An 18,831-nucleotide genomic window follows, 5' to 3' on the forward strand; every position below is an offset into this window, starting at 1 on the left:
TCCTCAGCGGTACTTAGCCGCAACCGCTATCGAACTAATTTCGTCGTGGGGACTTTGTGGTTACCGGTCACCTTGGATCGTTTGTGCGAACCAACCCACGAACGGCCCTCAGCGGTACTTAAAGGAACACTATAGTCACCTAAATTACTTTAGCTAAATAAAGCAGTTTTAGTGTATAGATCATTCCCCTGCAATTTCACTTCTCAATTCACTGTCATTTAGTAGTTAAATCACTTTGTTTCTGTTTATGCAGTCCTAGCCACACCTCCCCTGGCTATGATTGACAGAGCCTGCATGAAAAAAAAAAAAAAAACTGGTTTCACTTTCAAACAGATGTAATTTACCTTAAATAATTGTTCTCAATCTCTAAATTGAACTTTAATCGCATACAGGAGGCTCTTGCAGGGTCTAGCAAGCTATTAACATAGCAGGGGATAAGAAAATCTTAATTAAACAGAACTTGCAATAAAGAAAGCCTAAATAGGGCTCTCTTTACAGGAAGTGTTTATGGAAGGCTGTGCAAGTCACATGCAGGGAGGTGTGACTAGGGTTCATAAACAAAGGGATTTAACTCCTAAATGGCAGAGGATTGAGCAGTGAGGCTGCAGGGGCATGTTCTATACACCAAAACTGCTTCATTAAGCTAAAGTTGTTCAGGTGACTATAGTGTCCCTTTAACCGCGATTGTTATGGAACCGTATTCGGCTATGTAACCTTGCGGCTAATGGTCAACTTGGTCCAATGTTTTGAACCACATGCCGACCCGCCAGAAGAGCATTTTTTGGTGGGAAGGTGCCTGAGACTAAGAGGAACAAACGCTCCCTGAGAGCCAGGCAAAACACACCGTATGTATTTCGGGCGCAGGAGCTCCCGAAAGTTGACCAGCCAAAGCACACATTGCTCTGGAACTATTTTGGACATAGGACCACTTACGCGGCTGGTCAGAACTTTACCCCGGTGGCATTTCCCCTATACTGCATGGATCTGAGCGCTGTTTGGACAACTTGGGCTTTTTTTGTGTTTTGGGGTACTTTTAGGTTTGTCTCTCTATCTTATCTGTCTTTAACTCAATTATATCCCAATCCCAGAGAAACCTGGGAGGGGCTTGTATTGTATTGTTTGGAGACCCCCAGGTTGGTACATAAAAGGCAAAGTTTGGCTCATTAAAGTCAGAACAGTTTGTCATCTAGTTACTGGGAGGGTAAAGGGCTAATCACTGCTCAGCATCTTGTTCCAGTTCATGGAAAGTCCTTGTAAGGACTACAGCTCCCAGGACTGTGTGTAGTCCAGTCCCTGGGAGGAAATACAGCTAGTCCCTGTGAAAAACTGCCATTTGCCACTGGGCATTGGAGAGGACTGATCGCTAGCCTCCTGCCCATGTATTGCCCTTTAAGAATTACATTTGGGCATAATGGATTTTTGAATGCCGTTCGAACGGAGATTCGAACGCTCGTTCGAATGGGACTTAGTCATTTTCTCAGTGCAAAATAGACCGACAGCACAGCCCAAATCCATGGAACTGTTTTGGGCATGAAAATGTGCTTGCGGTCGGTCATAAAGGACTTATACCTATCTCCTGAACGGCTGAACGGATTCGATTGATTTTTGGGTATGTTTGTATTTGGAATGTGCTGATTAATAATATGTAACTGTTATTAATATTGGATGTATGGTTTTAGAGTTATGAAAGTTGGGTAAAAAGTATGTTTAAACTGTACGTATAATTGGGTTACCTCTCATGCTAAGGGGAGGGAATCTGTGGGATGTAACCATTGTGTGATTGGGTAATGTATAATTGTATGTGGGCGTCTCCCTTGCAGGGGAGAATTGCATAAAAGCAGAGTGTGTGCCATTAAACCGGAGATCTTCTTGACCCTCAATACTGTAGCCTTGTCTCGTTATTGGAGGGAACTGCTATATCACACTGGGGATTGCTATGCTCTGCATACTCCCTTGAGCTTTAATTACTTAGCTTTTGTTCCTGATACACTCTCCTGGAGGAGAGGTCTTCCCCACACGGTCCTGGAGGACAGAGGCTGATTCCAGGGTGGACGGAAGACGGCGCAGCTCCAGTTAAGCTACGGCGGTTGTGGAGTCTGCGGTGGTTGTGGTGTCCAGTGCGGTGCTTGTGGTCCTCGGCACAAGCTAGGAAGCGTCCATCAACGGAAGGTGTCCGTTACACAGGGCAACACACACATACCACAAATTCTAGGTTTTGTTTTCTGGTTCAGAAATTGGACAATTGCCCACGTCGTTAAAGGAATATAAGCAAACCATTTTTACCTTATTACGATGCACTGGTTCCTGGGGATGCTTTGTGTTCCACCTTGCAGGGCACTGTATGTGCGATCGGCCACAGCAAAAATGTGAGGAGGTAGAGACGTGAGGGGCTGTGAGCTGAATCTGTCTGAAACCTGTCAGAGAGAAAATAAGATATATTAAACACAGATTAGTAATGTGCATATTATTACAAAACACAGGGGCTCCTATTATGCTGCAAGGGATACTCAAGACACTAAGACAATTTTAAAGGTACACTATAGTCACCTGAACAACTTTAGCTTAATGAAGCAGTTTTGGTGTATAGATCATGCCCCTGCAGCCTCACTGCTCAATCCTCTGCCATTTCGGAGTTAAATCCCTTTGTTTATGAACCCTAGTCACACCTCCCTGCATGTGACTTGCACAGCCTTCCATAAACACTTCCTGTAAAGAGAGCCCTATTTAGGCTTTCCTTATTGCAAGTTCTGTTTAATTAAGATTTTCTTATCCCCTGCTATGTTAATAGCTTGCTAGACCCTGCAAGAGCCTCCTGTATGTGATTAAAGATCAATTTAGAGATTGAGATACAATTATTTAAGGTAAATTACATCAGTTTGAAAGTGAAACCAGTTTTTATTTCATGCAGGCTCTGTCAATCATAGCCAGGGGAGGTGTGGCTAGGGCTGCATAAACAGAAACAAAGTGATTTAACTCCTAAATGACAGTGAATTGAGCAGTGAAATTGCAGGGGAATGATCTATACACTAAAACTGCTTTATTTAGCTAAAGTCATTTAGGTGACTATAGTGTTCCTTTAATGCTCAAATCTATGATTAAATAAAAATATGCAGAATGCTGCACCATTGGCCTGTTTGACAGTACGAAGTGATGTGAATTAAAAGCAAAGCTGCATTAGAAGGAGAGGACCCATCACTACGAGTATATTGTTTCTCTATCTGCAGCTAGATTAAATAAGCAGCTCACAGCTATAAAGATTTGATCATCGAGGATATTAATAAGGCCAAAATCCAATGATTAAAGTTGAATTGGCGCCTGGAATGTCCATTTTCATTTTTTAATCCTAAAATCGCAGCAATAAATAAAATAAAAACATTAAATGTACAGAAAAATAAAAGGCATCAATACAGGTACATATATCATCAATAACCCAATAAGCGATATCAGCACAGGCATTACGTTGTCATGGTTTCCGATGATTACTACAATTTCCGCTCTGCTTTCTATATATTCTTATTCGTTTCATGCAGGTTGGCTTAGATTTACTTTTACTAATATCTTATTGCGTTTATTATGCAGGTTTGATATTACATACATTTATTCTGCTCTATGCTTTCCTAACTTAGTGTTAGGTTTCTTTGTTTGTTCAGTTTTCATAATCATTTCAGGTGTCCTGGGCGCTTGGAACATGTCCTCTCGGTTTGGATTTATTATCTCTTAGCATCATCTCAGTGGCCATTTCCCAGCCGCGTTAGCCATATTGGGTTGGGCAAGCTAAAAAGGAACACCAACTCTTTACAAGCGTTTGGATTCCCAACATTTAGTTTCCCTAGTTTTTCAAATGAATATAAAAAAAAAATAAAAAAATGTAATGTACATTTTTGCAGTGCAGGAGCTCCCTCAGTGCGGTTTACCTCTCAGCCTCCCATGACCTTCACGCTTTCCTGTGGGTTCCCGTGTCACGTGATTGAATTTTACTGGGTCAGTGCCACGGAAGTGCCTCTAGTGGATGTCAGTATGACAAGAGGTGGATTTAACACGGCAATACAAACATTGCATTTTCTAAATAAATCTGTAATATTTGGCATTGCAGGGTTACTGTATTGAGACGAGGTGGCTTGGCTGAGTTTACACATGATTTGTGCCCATTAACTCGGCTAATCTCACATTTTGCTTTAAACTTTGTTTATAATGAGGTTGCGGATTCATTCTCGTCTCTAGGGCAGTTTTTTCTCTCTAGTGAAAGGGTCACGTTCGTGGTCGTTTGCTTTATTAATTGTGTGATGTATTTATACCAAAATTACACACAGTTTGCCTTCGCTTACGGGTTTTTATTTTTTCATTATTTTTGCACTGATAGACATGCAATAGTATAACAAAACAAGTTTATGAAAAAGTCATAACAGTCGTGGTATCTTGTGGGTTACAGAAGAGAAAGTTGTGTAGTTAGTACAATAGTCATCTTACATACATTGAACAACATGTGTTTGCAGTGTCATCAGGTTTTTTTTTTTGTCTCAGTATACATTAACTATATACAATGGCAGTACCTCGAGGAGCTGGCTGTGTCGGCTAATTACATTTAACAGATATTTCACAATTACAAGTGATTATGGTACATTCCTTCATTACGTAATTATTACATCAGTCATTCTGTGGAGCTTTCATCGGCTTATGACAGTTAGCTGGAGTTAGCTGCTATTCCCCGCATCCTGCCAGGTTGCAAGTCTATCATACTTGCGATAAGAAGAAATAGGAAGAAAGAGAGAATAACGGAAAAAGAAAACGTAAAGAAGAGAGATTTGTGATCTCTTAGTTGGCCAAGTCCAGGATCGTATCGATTTTCCCTGTGAATCTTAGTGGCCTGTGTCCTGAATCTAAGCCTTGGCCAGATACCCTTCCGTTAGTGGTGCCGCTGCCACACATCAGGGTTCTGGTGTGTCTACGTCAGCATGATTGTATCCCAGCTGTTCATGCTGTTAGTTGTTAGTGTGGATGCCGCATCGCATCGCGAGCCTGGGTTAGCTTATGGTTTTAATAATTATACAACTATAAAAACTGTATAATTCTATAGTTCCCTTTATCTGGGGGCATACAGTTCTCATTAATATATTAATATCATAAGCCGTGTTACGGGCGCTCTACAGATCGTTACGGGATTACCCTGTTTATTTTACCGTAGTTATAATGTATAAAACACATTACACGAACAGTCAGGACTATGTATTCGTGCAGCCCCTGGCGTGTGCCGCCACTTAACCCTTTTCACCTTTAAAACAACCGAACACCTTACAAGTGGAGTGTGCTTCCAATTGACCACCGTGAAGCTGCGGTCAACCACAAGCCTAATTGACTGCCTCAGGGTGGCCTCGTTCGGATAATAGTTCACCGAACTGAAACTCCCGAAAGACTCCCGAACGAGGACCACCAACACCCGGGCGTGTGGCCCCAATTAGAATGTTGGGTCTGCGGTTAACCACAAGCTAAGTAACCCCCTTCATGGCTATAAAGGACACCTTCCGTTGATGGATGCTCCTAGCGCTTCCTGAGGACTCCAAGCACTGCAGCAGACACCACAACCACCGCAGACTCCACAACCGCCGTAGCTTAACTGGAGCCGCGCCGTCTTCCTTCCACCCTGTATGAACCTCCAGCATTCAGGACCGTGAGGGAAAGACCTCTCCTCCAAGGAGAGCGTAACAGGATCAAGCTCTCAAAAGAGCTAATTGATTAAAGCTCAAGGGAATATGCCGCGCATAGCAATCCCCAGTGTGAATATAGCTGTACCCTCCAATCACGAGACAAGACTACGTGTTGAGGGTCAAGAAGAATTGTTAATTGGCACCAAAAGAACCTTCTTTTATGCAGGATTTCCTTAGATAGGACCACCCACAGGGCGTTACAAAACAACCAATCACACACGTATATTACAGAAAACACTCCCAGCAATTACACACAAAATCCTCCCCCTCTGCCCAATGGGTTAACAATTAACAGTAAAAATACAGTTTTTACACATACACTGTAACTTTAAAACCATACATCCAATCTTCAGAATTACATATTATTAATCAGCACACTTTAAACATAAACACTCTCAAAAATCAGCCAAATCCATCCAGTAGATCAAAAGTTAGACGGAAGTCCTTTATGACCGACCGCAAGCACATTTTCCTGCCCAAAACAGTTCCATAGATTTGGGCTGTGCGGTCGGTCAATTTCATGCAGAAAAACAACTAAGTCCCATTAGAACGGGCGTTCGAATCTTCGAACGGGACTTAGTCTCTGCAGCTGAAAATTCAGTATGGGAGAAGGTAAGGGTCAGCGGTGTTTCGCGGAAATGTGTAGCCGATTTCAGTTCCATGAATTTGGCTACACACACCGCTGACCTCGTTTGAAGAACCAAGATGGCCGCCGCCACGTGTTCGTTTGCACGAACTGCGGCCACCCAGCGCTCAGCAATTAACCTGCAGTAACCTCACAGCCTGGGAGGTAAATTGCCTGCACACTTCCACTTCTGGGTGGTCCGCCTGTGTGGTACTTGGTTCAGTAAGCCCCATTTACTGAACCAAGTGGGAGAAAGCCAGGAACAAGTTATTTTACAGGTCTGGGGACATAGTCTTAAAGGGGCATTGTTCACCAAAGTCACAATATGTCCCCAGACGGTTCTTAAATAAAAGTCCATAAGTTGGGGCGGAGCCTGACCGGGGAGCTGCACAGACGTGCTTACTCTGAGCTCCGGATTCTGCTCACGGTTAACGGCGAAATTCAACGGTACACTCTGCAAACCCTGCACCCTGGTTCACCCTACCTTGTTACACTAGGGCAGAGGTACCGGGAGACACCTTCTGAGACACTTTGACCGCCATACCGCTGAACCGGAGGTCCGAGGCCTACACATCACTGGGCTGGCGAGAGACGGCCGCTCTCCCAGCACGACTAATCATGACGCACCCGCAGTATCGGACATCCCCCCCCCCCCAGGACCGGTGGGGGTTATCCCGGTCCGTATCAGCGGCTATCATCGACCCACAAATGCTGCAAACGGGGACAAGACTCCACAGCATGCTTCGAACCAGCAAACAGTGCTCCACAAAATGGCGCCCACAAACTTCAAAGCTGAGCCTGCTCTCTATCAGCCCCTCCACGAACGTCTGGATGCCCTGCTGCAAAGCTTTTGGGAAAAACTGGAGCAGCGGACGGCACAACAACCACCTCACCGACAAGAGGTAGGGGAAAGGCGGGAGGCCGTGAGACAGAGCGAGCGTTCCCCGGGCAAACCCGCCATACGCCTACAGGCGGAATGCCCTTCTAGGCAGGGGCCCAACAGGAGATTTCCTCCCAAACACCGACCACACCGCAGGAGGGTCGCCCGCCGCCGGCGGCGGAGAACCACCAGGGCCCTCCAAAGCGCCCACAACGGGAAAGACCCGGCCCCGAGAGGTATCCGAGTCTGTGGACACAAGGTGTGGGCCCGACTTCAAGCCTGGAGCTGGGGTGAAGCTCCGTGCCGTACTCCAACCACCTCCGTGCTTACCCACCTGATACCTCCGCTGATGAACTATCGACTACTCCCTTGCTCACCACAAGCCATGAGACCGACAGGGATCGGCTGAATGAATCCTAGACCCTGATCATAAAAGGCCAGACCACAAGCTGACGGACACTCACGACCTGGCGCAATATTACCTGGGCAATATCCTTGCGAGATATGCATAACCTTATATTTTGTTTTATTACTCACTGCACCTAAGTTTTACCTGTTGTTTTAATATTTTGTGGAGGCGTTAGCTGAGCCAGACGTCACTTTTTTAGGTAGCATGTTACCAATATAAATCTCAGACCTATATCGGGTACTTTCAACTACAGTTGTGATATGGCCGCAGACAGGGGGTGCATTAGTTTTACCTCTACATAATACTACCCACCCTGAGTGGTGGATAAGTTTATATTCCTGACCCACACAGTCACACAGTTAATTTTACCAGCACGTACTGTAACGTTAGCATGCACGCTACGCGCCCATTTACTGTTCCATTAGCCTCTTGGCGCATGTCAGGACACACTATGTGACCCACGTATGTTTCCTAGAGCAGAACAGGGTTATGCCTCCTGAGTTAAAATATACTGTATGACAGACTACGATGGCAACCCTCATAACACGTTAATATTATCGTTTGCTGCGTTAGTCTAATGTCTACCTACTTTTAGTTTAATCTACCGACAACCCACATGTGTTTATGTCCCCTAAATTGGAGTAAATCCAGCCTGAATCGTGCTATGTTTATTGACTGCATGTCTAGAAATCATCTTGTCTTTTGCTATTCCTTTAACTCTCTAACAAGTCATGCAGTGCTCTTGAATACATTACGTTGTTCCCAATCGGCAAGTTCATAATTTAATAATAAAAAAAAAAAAACGAAGCATTGTTATTCAGAAATGTACTAGTATAACTCTGATAATGTCTACACCCTCTAATGTAATCAAAATATACGTTTCCCTCTTCTCTTCTGTACCCCATCACAAATGCTTCAATAAAAGAAAGATTGACAAAAAAAAAAAAGTCCATAAGTTTTCAGTGGCACAATCTCCCAGGGGCCATAGTCATGAGGAAGAAGGCTGGCAAATAGGCTTCTCCACAATCCAGGGAAGCAGGGCAATTTGTCATTTAAAGGGATAGTTACAAATGGCAGTTTGTAACAATGGCGGTCTCTGTTCGGCTCACGAAGTGCTGGGACAATCATCCACTGAGCGGTGTTGCGCAATTGTTAATCTGCTACTCGCTCCAGGGGTTTTATGGCCAGGTCCCACCCTCTATTCACCAGCCTGAAAACATGGCCGCCATCTCGTGTTCGGGACAAAAAGGCACGAAAGGACTTTGTATTGAAGAGACTGGCTATACCGTTCGTGAGATCTGAACGCTATTCGCCTATCTGCTGTGCTCAGAACTGGGCTATCCAACGAATGGTGGAATATAATATGTGTATTAAAATGTTATAGTTATGTATTTGTATACTGTTTTACCTGTTACAATAAAACGTGGGATTTTGGACGCTTGGAGATAATGACTTTAACGGTTATGGCAATTTAATTATCTCCAAGCTGGGCGGTGACCATTTCAAATGATACACTGTAATGCTATTGGTAAACTGTTTGTATTGTCCCTGTATCCCATCAGGTCCAGAGGGGGCTGTCCCTGGACCTGGGTTTTTGTATAAATAGCGATGCCTGTGTACCATTAAACCCAGTTTGTTTTTGACCCTCAAATCGCAGCCTCAACTTGTTTTATGGGAACAAGGGTATCCTAGCTGTACCATAGCTAGTGGGATTGCTTTATATTCGCAGGATTATTATGGTATGCTGAAGGGAATGGCGCTCCTCTCTCTCTCCACACTCAGGAACCAGGACATCCAAGCGGTCCAACCTTCAGCTAGCTTGGAGGTAACCGTAACAAGCCGTAATCAACTATGTTATGCCTTTTTCATTTGTTACTTGTTTTTGTGACGGAGCTCCCTGTACCCTGACTGGGTACCTCCGCCAAAGTACCACTTCCTGGCTGGAACAGGGGACAAACCGCAGCACTTCTGCCCACAGGCACCATAGCTGGATTGGGGCCCTGGAACCGATCCCTCCTGGAGCCAAATGGGGAATTCACTCTAGACACCCCCAGTCACTGGACGACACTCAGTCCTGGGAGCTCTTGTCCTTGCGAGGACTTTCCTTGTTGAATCCCCTGCAAGCTGGAACAGCAGACACAAGGGATAAATCTTCCTTCCCTCCAATAACAGGACGACACATAGTTTTGGATTGCAAGCTGGAATGCTTTAATGCCAGCCACAACTGGCCTTATATGCATATCCCAAAGCAAGGGGTACTCCAGCCTGGACCCGAGAGTAAACCACAGTAGGAACAAATCCAAGACAAAGTCAGATAATCCTTCCTCTGTACCTGAGAGATAATTGGATCAGGAACTGTACTAAACTAATCCAATTATCTCCAAGCATAGAAAAAACAAACACTGTTTTACAAAACACCCCAAAAGTACCCTAAAAATACATAAAACTCAACAAAGTTACATCCCCTGATAGCCCTGATCTGGGTGACCAACATATCCAAAAATCACCCAGATCAGTTCAGGGGTTCAGGACTGCACGCATGGTCCCCATGCCCAAAACAGTTCCATAGAATCAGGGCTTGCGGTCGGTCTAGTTAGGTAGTTTAAAAAGTGAACAAACTACCTAACGGAATCCATAGTTCTACCCTGGAGCTTGTTCACCTTTTTAAGACGAATGATTCCACCGAACAGTGTCTTCCTAAGTGTTATAAAACCAAACACAGGCGATGATGGAAGTCCAGCGGTGTTTGGGAGTTTCTGTGTTCGATTTTAGTTTCATGAGATTTATTCCCAAACATTTAGTTCCATGAGATTTATTCCCAAACACCGTTGCCTGCGAACAAGATGGCCACCACCTCGTGGTAGTCCATAGGAATTTCAGACACCCAGACGAACACTTAGTAACAATTTCCACCTCCGTGTTCTATGTAGCAATTAGGCTTAACAAGCTCCAGGGTGGTCTCCGGTTTGTGCGGCTGTTCGGTTCCCGAACCACATAGTTCAAATACACAAATGGAGACTTTAACATTATATTTCACAGGGTCCCTAGTCTGTAGGCAGGAGACTGGCAAGCAGGCTCCTCCAGGAGCTTGTGGCAATCTCATGTAAAAAGGGGAGTTTGTTAATTATTATCAGAGTTATTTAATAAAGTCCCTAGAAAAACCATCCAATTGAATACGGGGCCTTTCGGAGTGCAAAATTGTCCAGATTTTGTAATTCAAGCACAAACAGGCCTACAATTGGCCTGGTGAACACCGCTGGACGACTGAAATCCAGACTGAATGCTGCAAATCCGTGCTCTGGGTCTTCAAATATGGGCCTGGATCTTAAAGAACGCTGAACAGTTTGCCTGCTTGCAGTAATAGCAGCCAGCAACCACACCATTAAAAATCCTGGGTATCCGGATTAATCAGTGTGCATATTAAAAAAAAAAAAAAATTAATAAAATGAAAATCCTACAGGGGTCAAAGAGATACCCGCATTTCTATAATCAAGGTATTTTACCTCAACCTGCCATGCGTCAGGTTGGACATATCTACTAAATGTTTAAAACTAGTGAGGGGCAGCTCTTGCCCAGTCGCTAGAAAAGGCTTGAGAAATAACAGGGGGACATGGTCTAGAACACCAAATAATGTTGTGGCGAACATGACCTCACCATAAGCTCCTGGGGGAGCTTACTTGCCAGCCTCCTGCCTCAGGACTATGGGCCCTGCAGAAAGAACTGTAAAAGACTTTGTTCATGCCATGTCCCTATACTGTTCTGGAACCAAAGAGACGCACGACCATGGACCACCCGGGGGCCTTGTTAAACCCTATTAACACCTTGTAATGGTTCTCACCTCAGTGTTCTAATTGTTCGTCTTAGTGTCCGCAATTCGTATGAACGACCACGAGGTGGTGGCCATCTTGTTTGCATACACGCAGGCAGCTGTGTTTGGTCGTCGAGTTCATGGAACTAAAATCTGACACAAACTCCCGAACACTGCTGGACTTCTACCACCACCACCTGCGTTCAGTTCTCAATATCTTACAAGAGCACTGTTCGGTGGAATCGTTCTGGATGAGGGGAACAATATAGACTACATTCGGTAGTGCTTTCGTTTTTATGCTACCGAAATTGACCGACCGTTACCACTTTTCTCATGGAACGATTTTGGAACTATGTGCAGTCGGTCAAAAAAAAAAGGGACTTCCATGGAACCCCTGAACCGATCTGGGTGATGTTTGGATGTTGGTCAACCAAATCAGGGGATGACTTGTGAGGTTTTTTGTATTTTGGGGGTACTTTTAGGGGGCTTGTAAATTGGGTGTTTTCTGTACCTGGAGATAATTAAGTTTGTACAGTTCCTGACTCAATTATCTCTCAGGTACAGGGGAGGAATTACCCTGCTGTTTTGTGTAGGAAACCCCTTGCATGGGCTTATGCATAAAAGGCTGTGTGGCCCTGAATAAAACAGATGACTTCCCAGCATTAAGCCTCGGCTCATGGTAGTGAGAAGGTGGTGAGACCCCAGCCAAGCTGCGGCAGCTAAGGGGCTACAGTGCTTATCGTACTCAGCGACTACTAGGAAGCGCGACTGGCGTAGGTACCCAGTCGGTCCGTCACAAATGGCAAGCCCCTCTTGTAGTCCTGGCTATGCCGGGTTTCCCAATCCCCTAGTCATACCCCAATAGAAGAAAAAAAAAAAAAGAAATAGATCAAAATTACCCTTGTAGCGGAGAGCTGATTTCCCACAGCTGAACTCCACCAATATATCCAGAGGATGCAGGAACAAATACAAATCCAACAGGGTAAATAGCACGATCAGCAATATAATCCACAGATATCCCATCACCTTTCCCAATAACTGGACGACACACAGTATCAGGAGCAGAACTGAGCTTTACTGGCACATCCAGCCTGGCTTTTATTTCCATCTTACCTATAAGACCGCCCACAGGGGAGGTGTAAAATAGCCAATAGCATAACGCTTGCAACCCACAGATTCTCTCCCCTTAGCCTGAGAGGTAATCCACTTATTCATACAGTTTAAAACACAACTTTTACACAATATTTATAACTTCTACAATATTCGTATCACAAACATAAAACATATATTTTCTTAATCAGCATACTTCAATTAGGAACACTCTTAAAAATCATACCAATCCCCCCAGTAGATAAAAAGTTAGCTGGAGGTCCCTTTTATGACCGACCGCAAGCACATTTTCCTGCCCAAAAAAGTTCCATGGATTTGGGCTGTGCGGTCGGTCAGTTTCTGGAATAAAAACGGGTAAGTCCCGTTCGAAGTGTGGCCTGTACTTCGACTTTAGTCGAAGTGTCGAAGTGGAGGCGATGGTAAGGGTCGGTGGTGTTCGACGTGGTGATGGTAAGGGTCGCCACGTGGTCCTTTGTTCGATGCCGTTCACTTCGACGACTTTGACTACTTCGGCACTTTGACTGTATCCGGAGTGACCATTTAAAGTTGCAACACTGCTCCAAAGTAATCCAAGGGCCAGGAACAGTATTTGTCTTTAGGGACAAGGTAGGGTAAGTGAGGGCAATAAAACAATACGGGGGGGGGGGGGCAGCCAACAAAAGGGTTTCTGCTACAACCCTACCTAACCCCCCCCCCCTTAATAGAGAAGAGGGAATTAAATCAACCTGTCAAAAATTATACTAACAAAAGTCTTATTTTTCTAATTTGTCTTTAACTCCCAAAAAAGGCTAAAGTAAAAATACTGATAGAATGGTTTTAAAAAAAAAAAACTTATTGACATTATAGCATGAACAATATCTGGATTTTGCAATCTGAACTTTAGTAAATATTACATATATATGCACAATTCTTTTTCCACATACGTTAATGCTTTAGAGGGAGACAGGCTCGTGCTTGCCGGTAAGATATACCGTACTTGGTTACCCTATATCACTGAGGCATAACAGCTTATTGGTGCAGTAATTCGTTCGCCAGGCTCAAGAGCCTATATGCTGGTTTTGGGTGTAAAATAGGATAAAGTAAACATGCTTAGGTATTCAAGTTACTGATATGTCTTCATTTTAACAGGCTAGATAGGCAAGTCTAGGCAGAGATTTAAGTAGAATAGGCATAAGTTTGCAGAGGCTATCAAGTGCCTATAGTGAGCGTTAGCAGATAATATAATGAGTTACATAAAACGCAATTAACAATAGAATCTTAAACTATAAAAGATCACGCAGCCCCTCTTCAAGACCACCTGTAAGGGCATGCAGGCAAGCCTGCTGGGTTCTCTGGACTCTGCTCCCTCCCGTTTCCGACTGGAATGTAGTGCTTGGGAAGTCCCGACATATAGGCAGGTCTGGAGAGTGCCACTCCGTCAGCCCCAGGCACTGCATGAGCCTACCACATGTGCCCCGGGTTCTAGCTCTTTAAGGGACCACCAACGGATCCTGGCTTAGGTATTTCGCCTAGGAGTGGGGTTGTGGTGTGAGGGTTGTCCTCTGGAGGCCCAGGAAGGCAGTAGTGGGGACCAGTCCGGTTTGCCATGCATGTAGGCTGGGCAATCCAAAGTGTTCCCCCGATCCGTGGTGCAGGTGTGGGAGCTCTGTTCAGCAGAAGAAATTGCCGTTAGGGGTGCCTGCGGATAGGAGGTGCGGCCTTGTCCAGTGTGAGCCACAAGGCCACCATGTTGACAGCAAGGCGTGGGACCAACTTGGTAGCAGGTGTTATGGCAGAAGTGCCTGCGGTCTTTGGGTCCCCTGTGTCTAGGTACTTGCTAACAGCCGCTCTTACTTGGCAACTAATTCTCGCTTTCTCATGTGCCTGCACCATGCAGTCTCATGGCCCACTCAGATTATGTTAGGTTATCATTAGAGAATGGCAAGACAATTTTATGAAGGTTATCGAAAACAATTCCTCATTATGTACAATTATCCAACATGAAAACGGTTTACAAGCAGAACATTTTTCCTGACCGCTTTGGTATTTTAACTGAAGTCCAAATACATTTTATTTTAGAAGGTATAAAGCTTACGTAACAGACCCTCCGTCAATCAATGCTCCTAGTGCTTACCAATGACCATCAGCACTGCAGACCCCACTAACCGCCGCAGATTGGTTGGGGACTCGCCGTCTCCTACCCACCCTGGACCTATGACAAGGCTCCAGGCTTTAGTGGGTGAACCTCTCTTCCTTCAGAGAGAGGAGCAGGAACAGCTCTTAGAAGAGCTAGTGATTAGCATCCAGGAGAGTATACAGAGTATAGCAAATCCCCAGTGTGATATAGCAGTACCCTACAACACGAGACGAGGCTACGAGTGGAGGGTAAGAAGGTCTGAAGGTTTATTGAACAGCTTGAGTTTTTATACAGAAGGTTGTCAACCTTGTGGGGCACAGGACACAGAATTAACAAACCAATAAAAACAGAGTCTTACATGCAGACACTCCCCAACAGTATACACAATCCATCCCCTCTGCCTTTGATACAATTAACAAAGACAATGGGCTAACTCAATTAACTCTAAACAGAAAAAAACATAAATTTTTACAAACCCCAAAAAGTACCCCAAGATACGACATATCCCCACAAACATCCCCGATCTGAGTGAACAACATATAAAAAAAAATCAAAAAAAAAAAAAAAATCACCCAGATCGGTTCAAGAATTTCCTGGAAGTCTTATTTTTGTCCCATGCCCAAAACAGTTCCATACACTCGACAACAAAACACTGCTGGACAATTTAAGATGGCCGCTGCCACAGGTTTGAATCTGTTCCAGTTAAAAGTCCAAGGGGCAGAAACAGTACTTTTGAACATGGGTTATCACAGGGACCATAGTCCCAGGGTAGAAGGCTGGCAAACAGGCCCCTCCAAAAACCAGTGGCGAAGTTGCTTTCGTCACAGCTTATAGAATAACTTTACTATCCTAAAGTACAGGATTGCAATGGACATTAGGTTCTCAGTTGAAATGGGAAACCATTATTCATTCCATATGGTTATGCTCCCCCACGATTTTAGTGAGATGGGAAGCGCTTCAGACTGGGTTTTTTGCCTTCTTTTGGATCAACAGCAACAACATATGTTAGGAAGGCTGAACTTGATGGACGCAAGTCTCTTTTCAGCTATGTAACTATATCGTGCCGGGGCGGGTTCAACAGTTGCTATGTCGTGCTGGAGTAGAAGGCGTTACTTTGTGAGGACATTCTTCACATGGTTCTATGGCATCTAAAAGGTTTTCCTTTTGGGTGTTAAGCAGATCTAAATTTTATTTAAAACCCATTCATCATTTATCATTGGTGATTAATGAGCATTAAGAGCATAACAGGATCCTCAATGTCTTGTAATAAGATTCCAAGATTTTACCAAATTCTGATGGAAAATTGTGATTTTTAAATAAAGGCAAAAATAATTTGTCACCCTTTTATTGTCTTACAGTATATTCATTTTGAAGTTTAATACACAATTATTTTATGAGAAATAATCTCTGATTCAGGCTATTGGTTAGGTCTATATAATTTTCTTATTAGAATAGATTTATTTCAGCTCTAAAGGAAGATGTGCTTCATGTTCGGTGTTATTTTCCAAGGATTCAACTTTAAATAATTAATTACAAGATGGAGTATTTTCTTCTTTATTCGTGACTTTATGCTGTATTTCGTTAGTTTTGGATTTATTGGTTCGGTAGATTAAACTACCGAACACCCTCCTGGCCCATTATCTTCAAAAGGAACCGTCTATTAAGCGCTCTCTGGGCGGCCGGCGTTCGTATAGCCAAATGCCACAGGGAAGAGAAAACAGCGGCCATCTTGTTTGCACGAAAGGAGGCAACGGGACTTGGTCACCGAGTGTCTGGAACTAAAATCGGACACTCTACTTACCAAACACCGCTGAAACATGCGAACGCCTGCTTCCTTTTGTTGCCGAACAGCTAGGAGAGCGCCATTCGGTAGTTTGATTGACACGAACACGGGGAACAATCACTCCTATGAGCCAGGAGGCTCAATTTGTGCTTTAAGTTTTTATGCCGTTTTCTGAATTGACCGACTGCACACACTGAATTCGTGGAACTGTTTTGGGCAGGAGCCTCGTGTGCGGTCGGTGAACTAAGTCTTCCATACTTTTTGAGAACCCCTGAACCGATCTGGGTGAAATTTGAATATGTTGGTCTCCCAGATCGGGGCGATCAGGGGACACCTGCTGTATAAAGGGGTGTTCCAAGTTATGGGGAAATTGTGTGCCCTCTGCCTGGAGATAATTGGGTTATTCCTTAACTTATCTCCTTATCTACCAGGCAGAGGAAGGGAGGGTTTTACTGTAATTCTGTGTTATGATTGGTTGTTCCTTTTGTTTGTGGGAGGTCCCCTTGCACAAGGATTTCCATAAAAGCCAGAGTGGCATCAATAAAACATTATTCCTGTTGTACCCTCCATGAAGTCTAGGCTCATGCTTGTGTAACATTTTATTTGCTGGGAAGATTCGTCTTGGAAGCTGCATTCATTTACACTATTCCTCTACACCCTAACTGCAACTATAATCACTTATACTCAGTTATTTTGAAAGGAATAGAAGAACTCCGTACCATAACCACTGAGGTTCTTAACACCTCCTTAAAATGGTTTGTGTTAGTCCTTGGAAAGGCAGCACTGAATCAACGCAAGCTTTGTTTGATTGGGATTTACGTCCTAGTTTGTGTTCTGCAATCAAACCAAGATGGTGCAAGAATGTTCACAAAATATTAAATCCCCATGCTGGTATCCGATTGATGGAAGCGAGCGATGTTATATGTGAATGTAAAATAGTTTGAATAACAAAGAAAATAGTAGAAATAAGAAATATTGCAGTTTGTTATCAAACCTTTTTTACTGCACTAACATGAAATTAGTTGCGAGTCCCTCCCTTTATCAATGCTTTAGGCGTAACTACAAATTTCTGTTAGTCCAAAAATTATATTAAAAGAATCAAATACTTTATTATTGTGCATCTACACTACTGGCATAATACAGCAACTCAGTACTGGAAATGAAAGGAACAAAATACAAATACTGGATATAAACATGGCTGCTGGTAGAGATTGAATCTTGAGAGAACCAGTCGCACTACATGCTTAACAAATTGTTTGCATTCCACGGTCTCAGTGACATGCAACAACCCACATTTCTTCTATAAAAAGCCTAAAAACTGAGAATTTCTCTCTTTCACGGTCTGACACAATGACAGCACAGGTTAGAGCATGTGCCGAATATAGAGACACAAAATACACAGAGCCTCCACATATAAAAAAAACTAATTTAAAAGTTTCATTTTCAATCTTACAGCACAGTGTGTTTACGCATTATCTGCTGCTCTCTTAATTGAAATCTTACACAAGCAGCTGCTGCCATCTCTAGAAGGCTGTTAACAGAGCATGAGATAAATTCTATATCAGACTGTGCAGCAAAGGAAGTTTAACCATTAGATCTCAAAGATTGCATTTTTATTATACTTTATTTATAAGTTGCCATCATATTGTATTGCCCCGTCTATAGGTACAATAGGTCTAAACAGTACAATAAACTTAGAGACAATACATCATTTGACAAACTAATACAGCAGAGGAGAGCCCTATTCCTGTGGGAACTTACAATCTAGAATTTAACTCCTAAATGGCAGAGAATTGAGCAGCGAGAATGCAGAGGAATGATCTATACATCAAAAAACGGCTTCATTAACCTAAAGCTGTTTTTGTGCTCAGAGTGTACCCCTAAAGAACACTATAGGTACCAAAACCACTACAGCGTAATGTAGGGATTCCGGAGCAAGGAGCCGGCCGTACCAGTCCTGCAGTGTAAACCCTTCCTTTTCTGAGAAAGGCATTGTTTACATTGCTGCCTGATGCCACTCTGACAATCACTGGATATTGCATGACCGATGTCCCCATAGAGATGCACCAATTCAATGCATCTATTGAGAGATGCAGATTGTTCGAAGCTTGGCAATTGTAGCACTTGCACACTAGACCCCCAATGCTTCCCTATGTATAAGCTTCTAATTCTTTATTTTATTACCTCAATGGGGAGAGGGGCCGTCAAACATCTTAATAGGTAGCCTTATATTCTAGCAACACACACACTTGAATTCTTAACGCTACAGCATTCCTTTAAACAGTTTGATAGTTTACCATCGGATGGTGCCAATGGATTTTGGGCAACAATCACTACAGCACACTAATGTTTATGGTGCTTAGAATATCCCTGTAATACAAAAAGACACAGGCCATAG

General features: G+C 43.6%; 1 protein-coding gene across 1 annotated transcript in view; it reads right to left on the minus strand.

Annotated features, from left to right (window-relative positions):
- Positions 1–18,831, minus strand: part of LOC134610515 (myosin-IIIb-like) — a 301,018-nt gene that overhangs the window by 260,173 nt on the left and 22,014 nt on the right. The window contains exon 3 of the mRNA XM_063453481.1: positions 2,284–2,414. Within this exon, the coding sequence (XP_063309551.1) occupies positions 2,284–2,414 (131 nt within the window). The remainder of the gene's footprint in view (positions 1–2,283; positions 2,415–18,831) is intronic.

Source organism: Pelobates fuscus, chromosome 5 (genome assembly GCF_036172605.1).
Source record: "Pelobates fuscus isolate aPelFus1 chromosome 5, aPelFus1.pri, whole genome shotgun sequence".
NCBI lineage: Eukaryota > Metazoa > Chordata > Amphibia > Anura > Pelobatidae > Pelobates > Pelobates fuscus.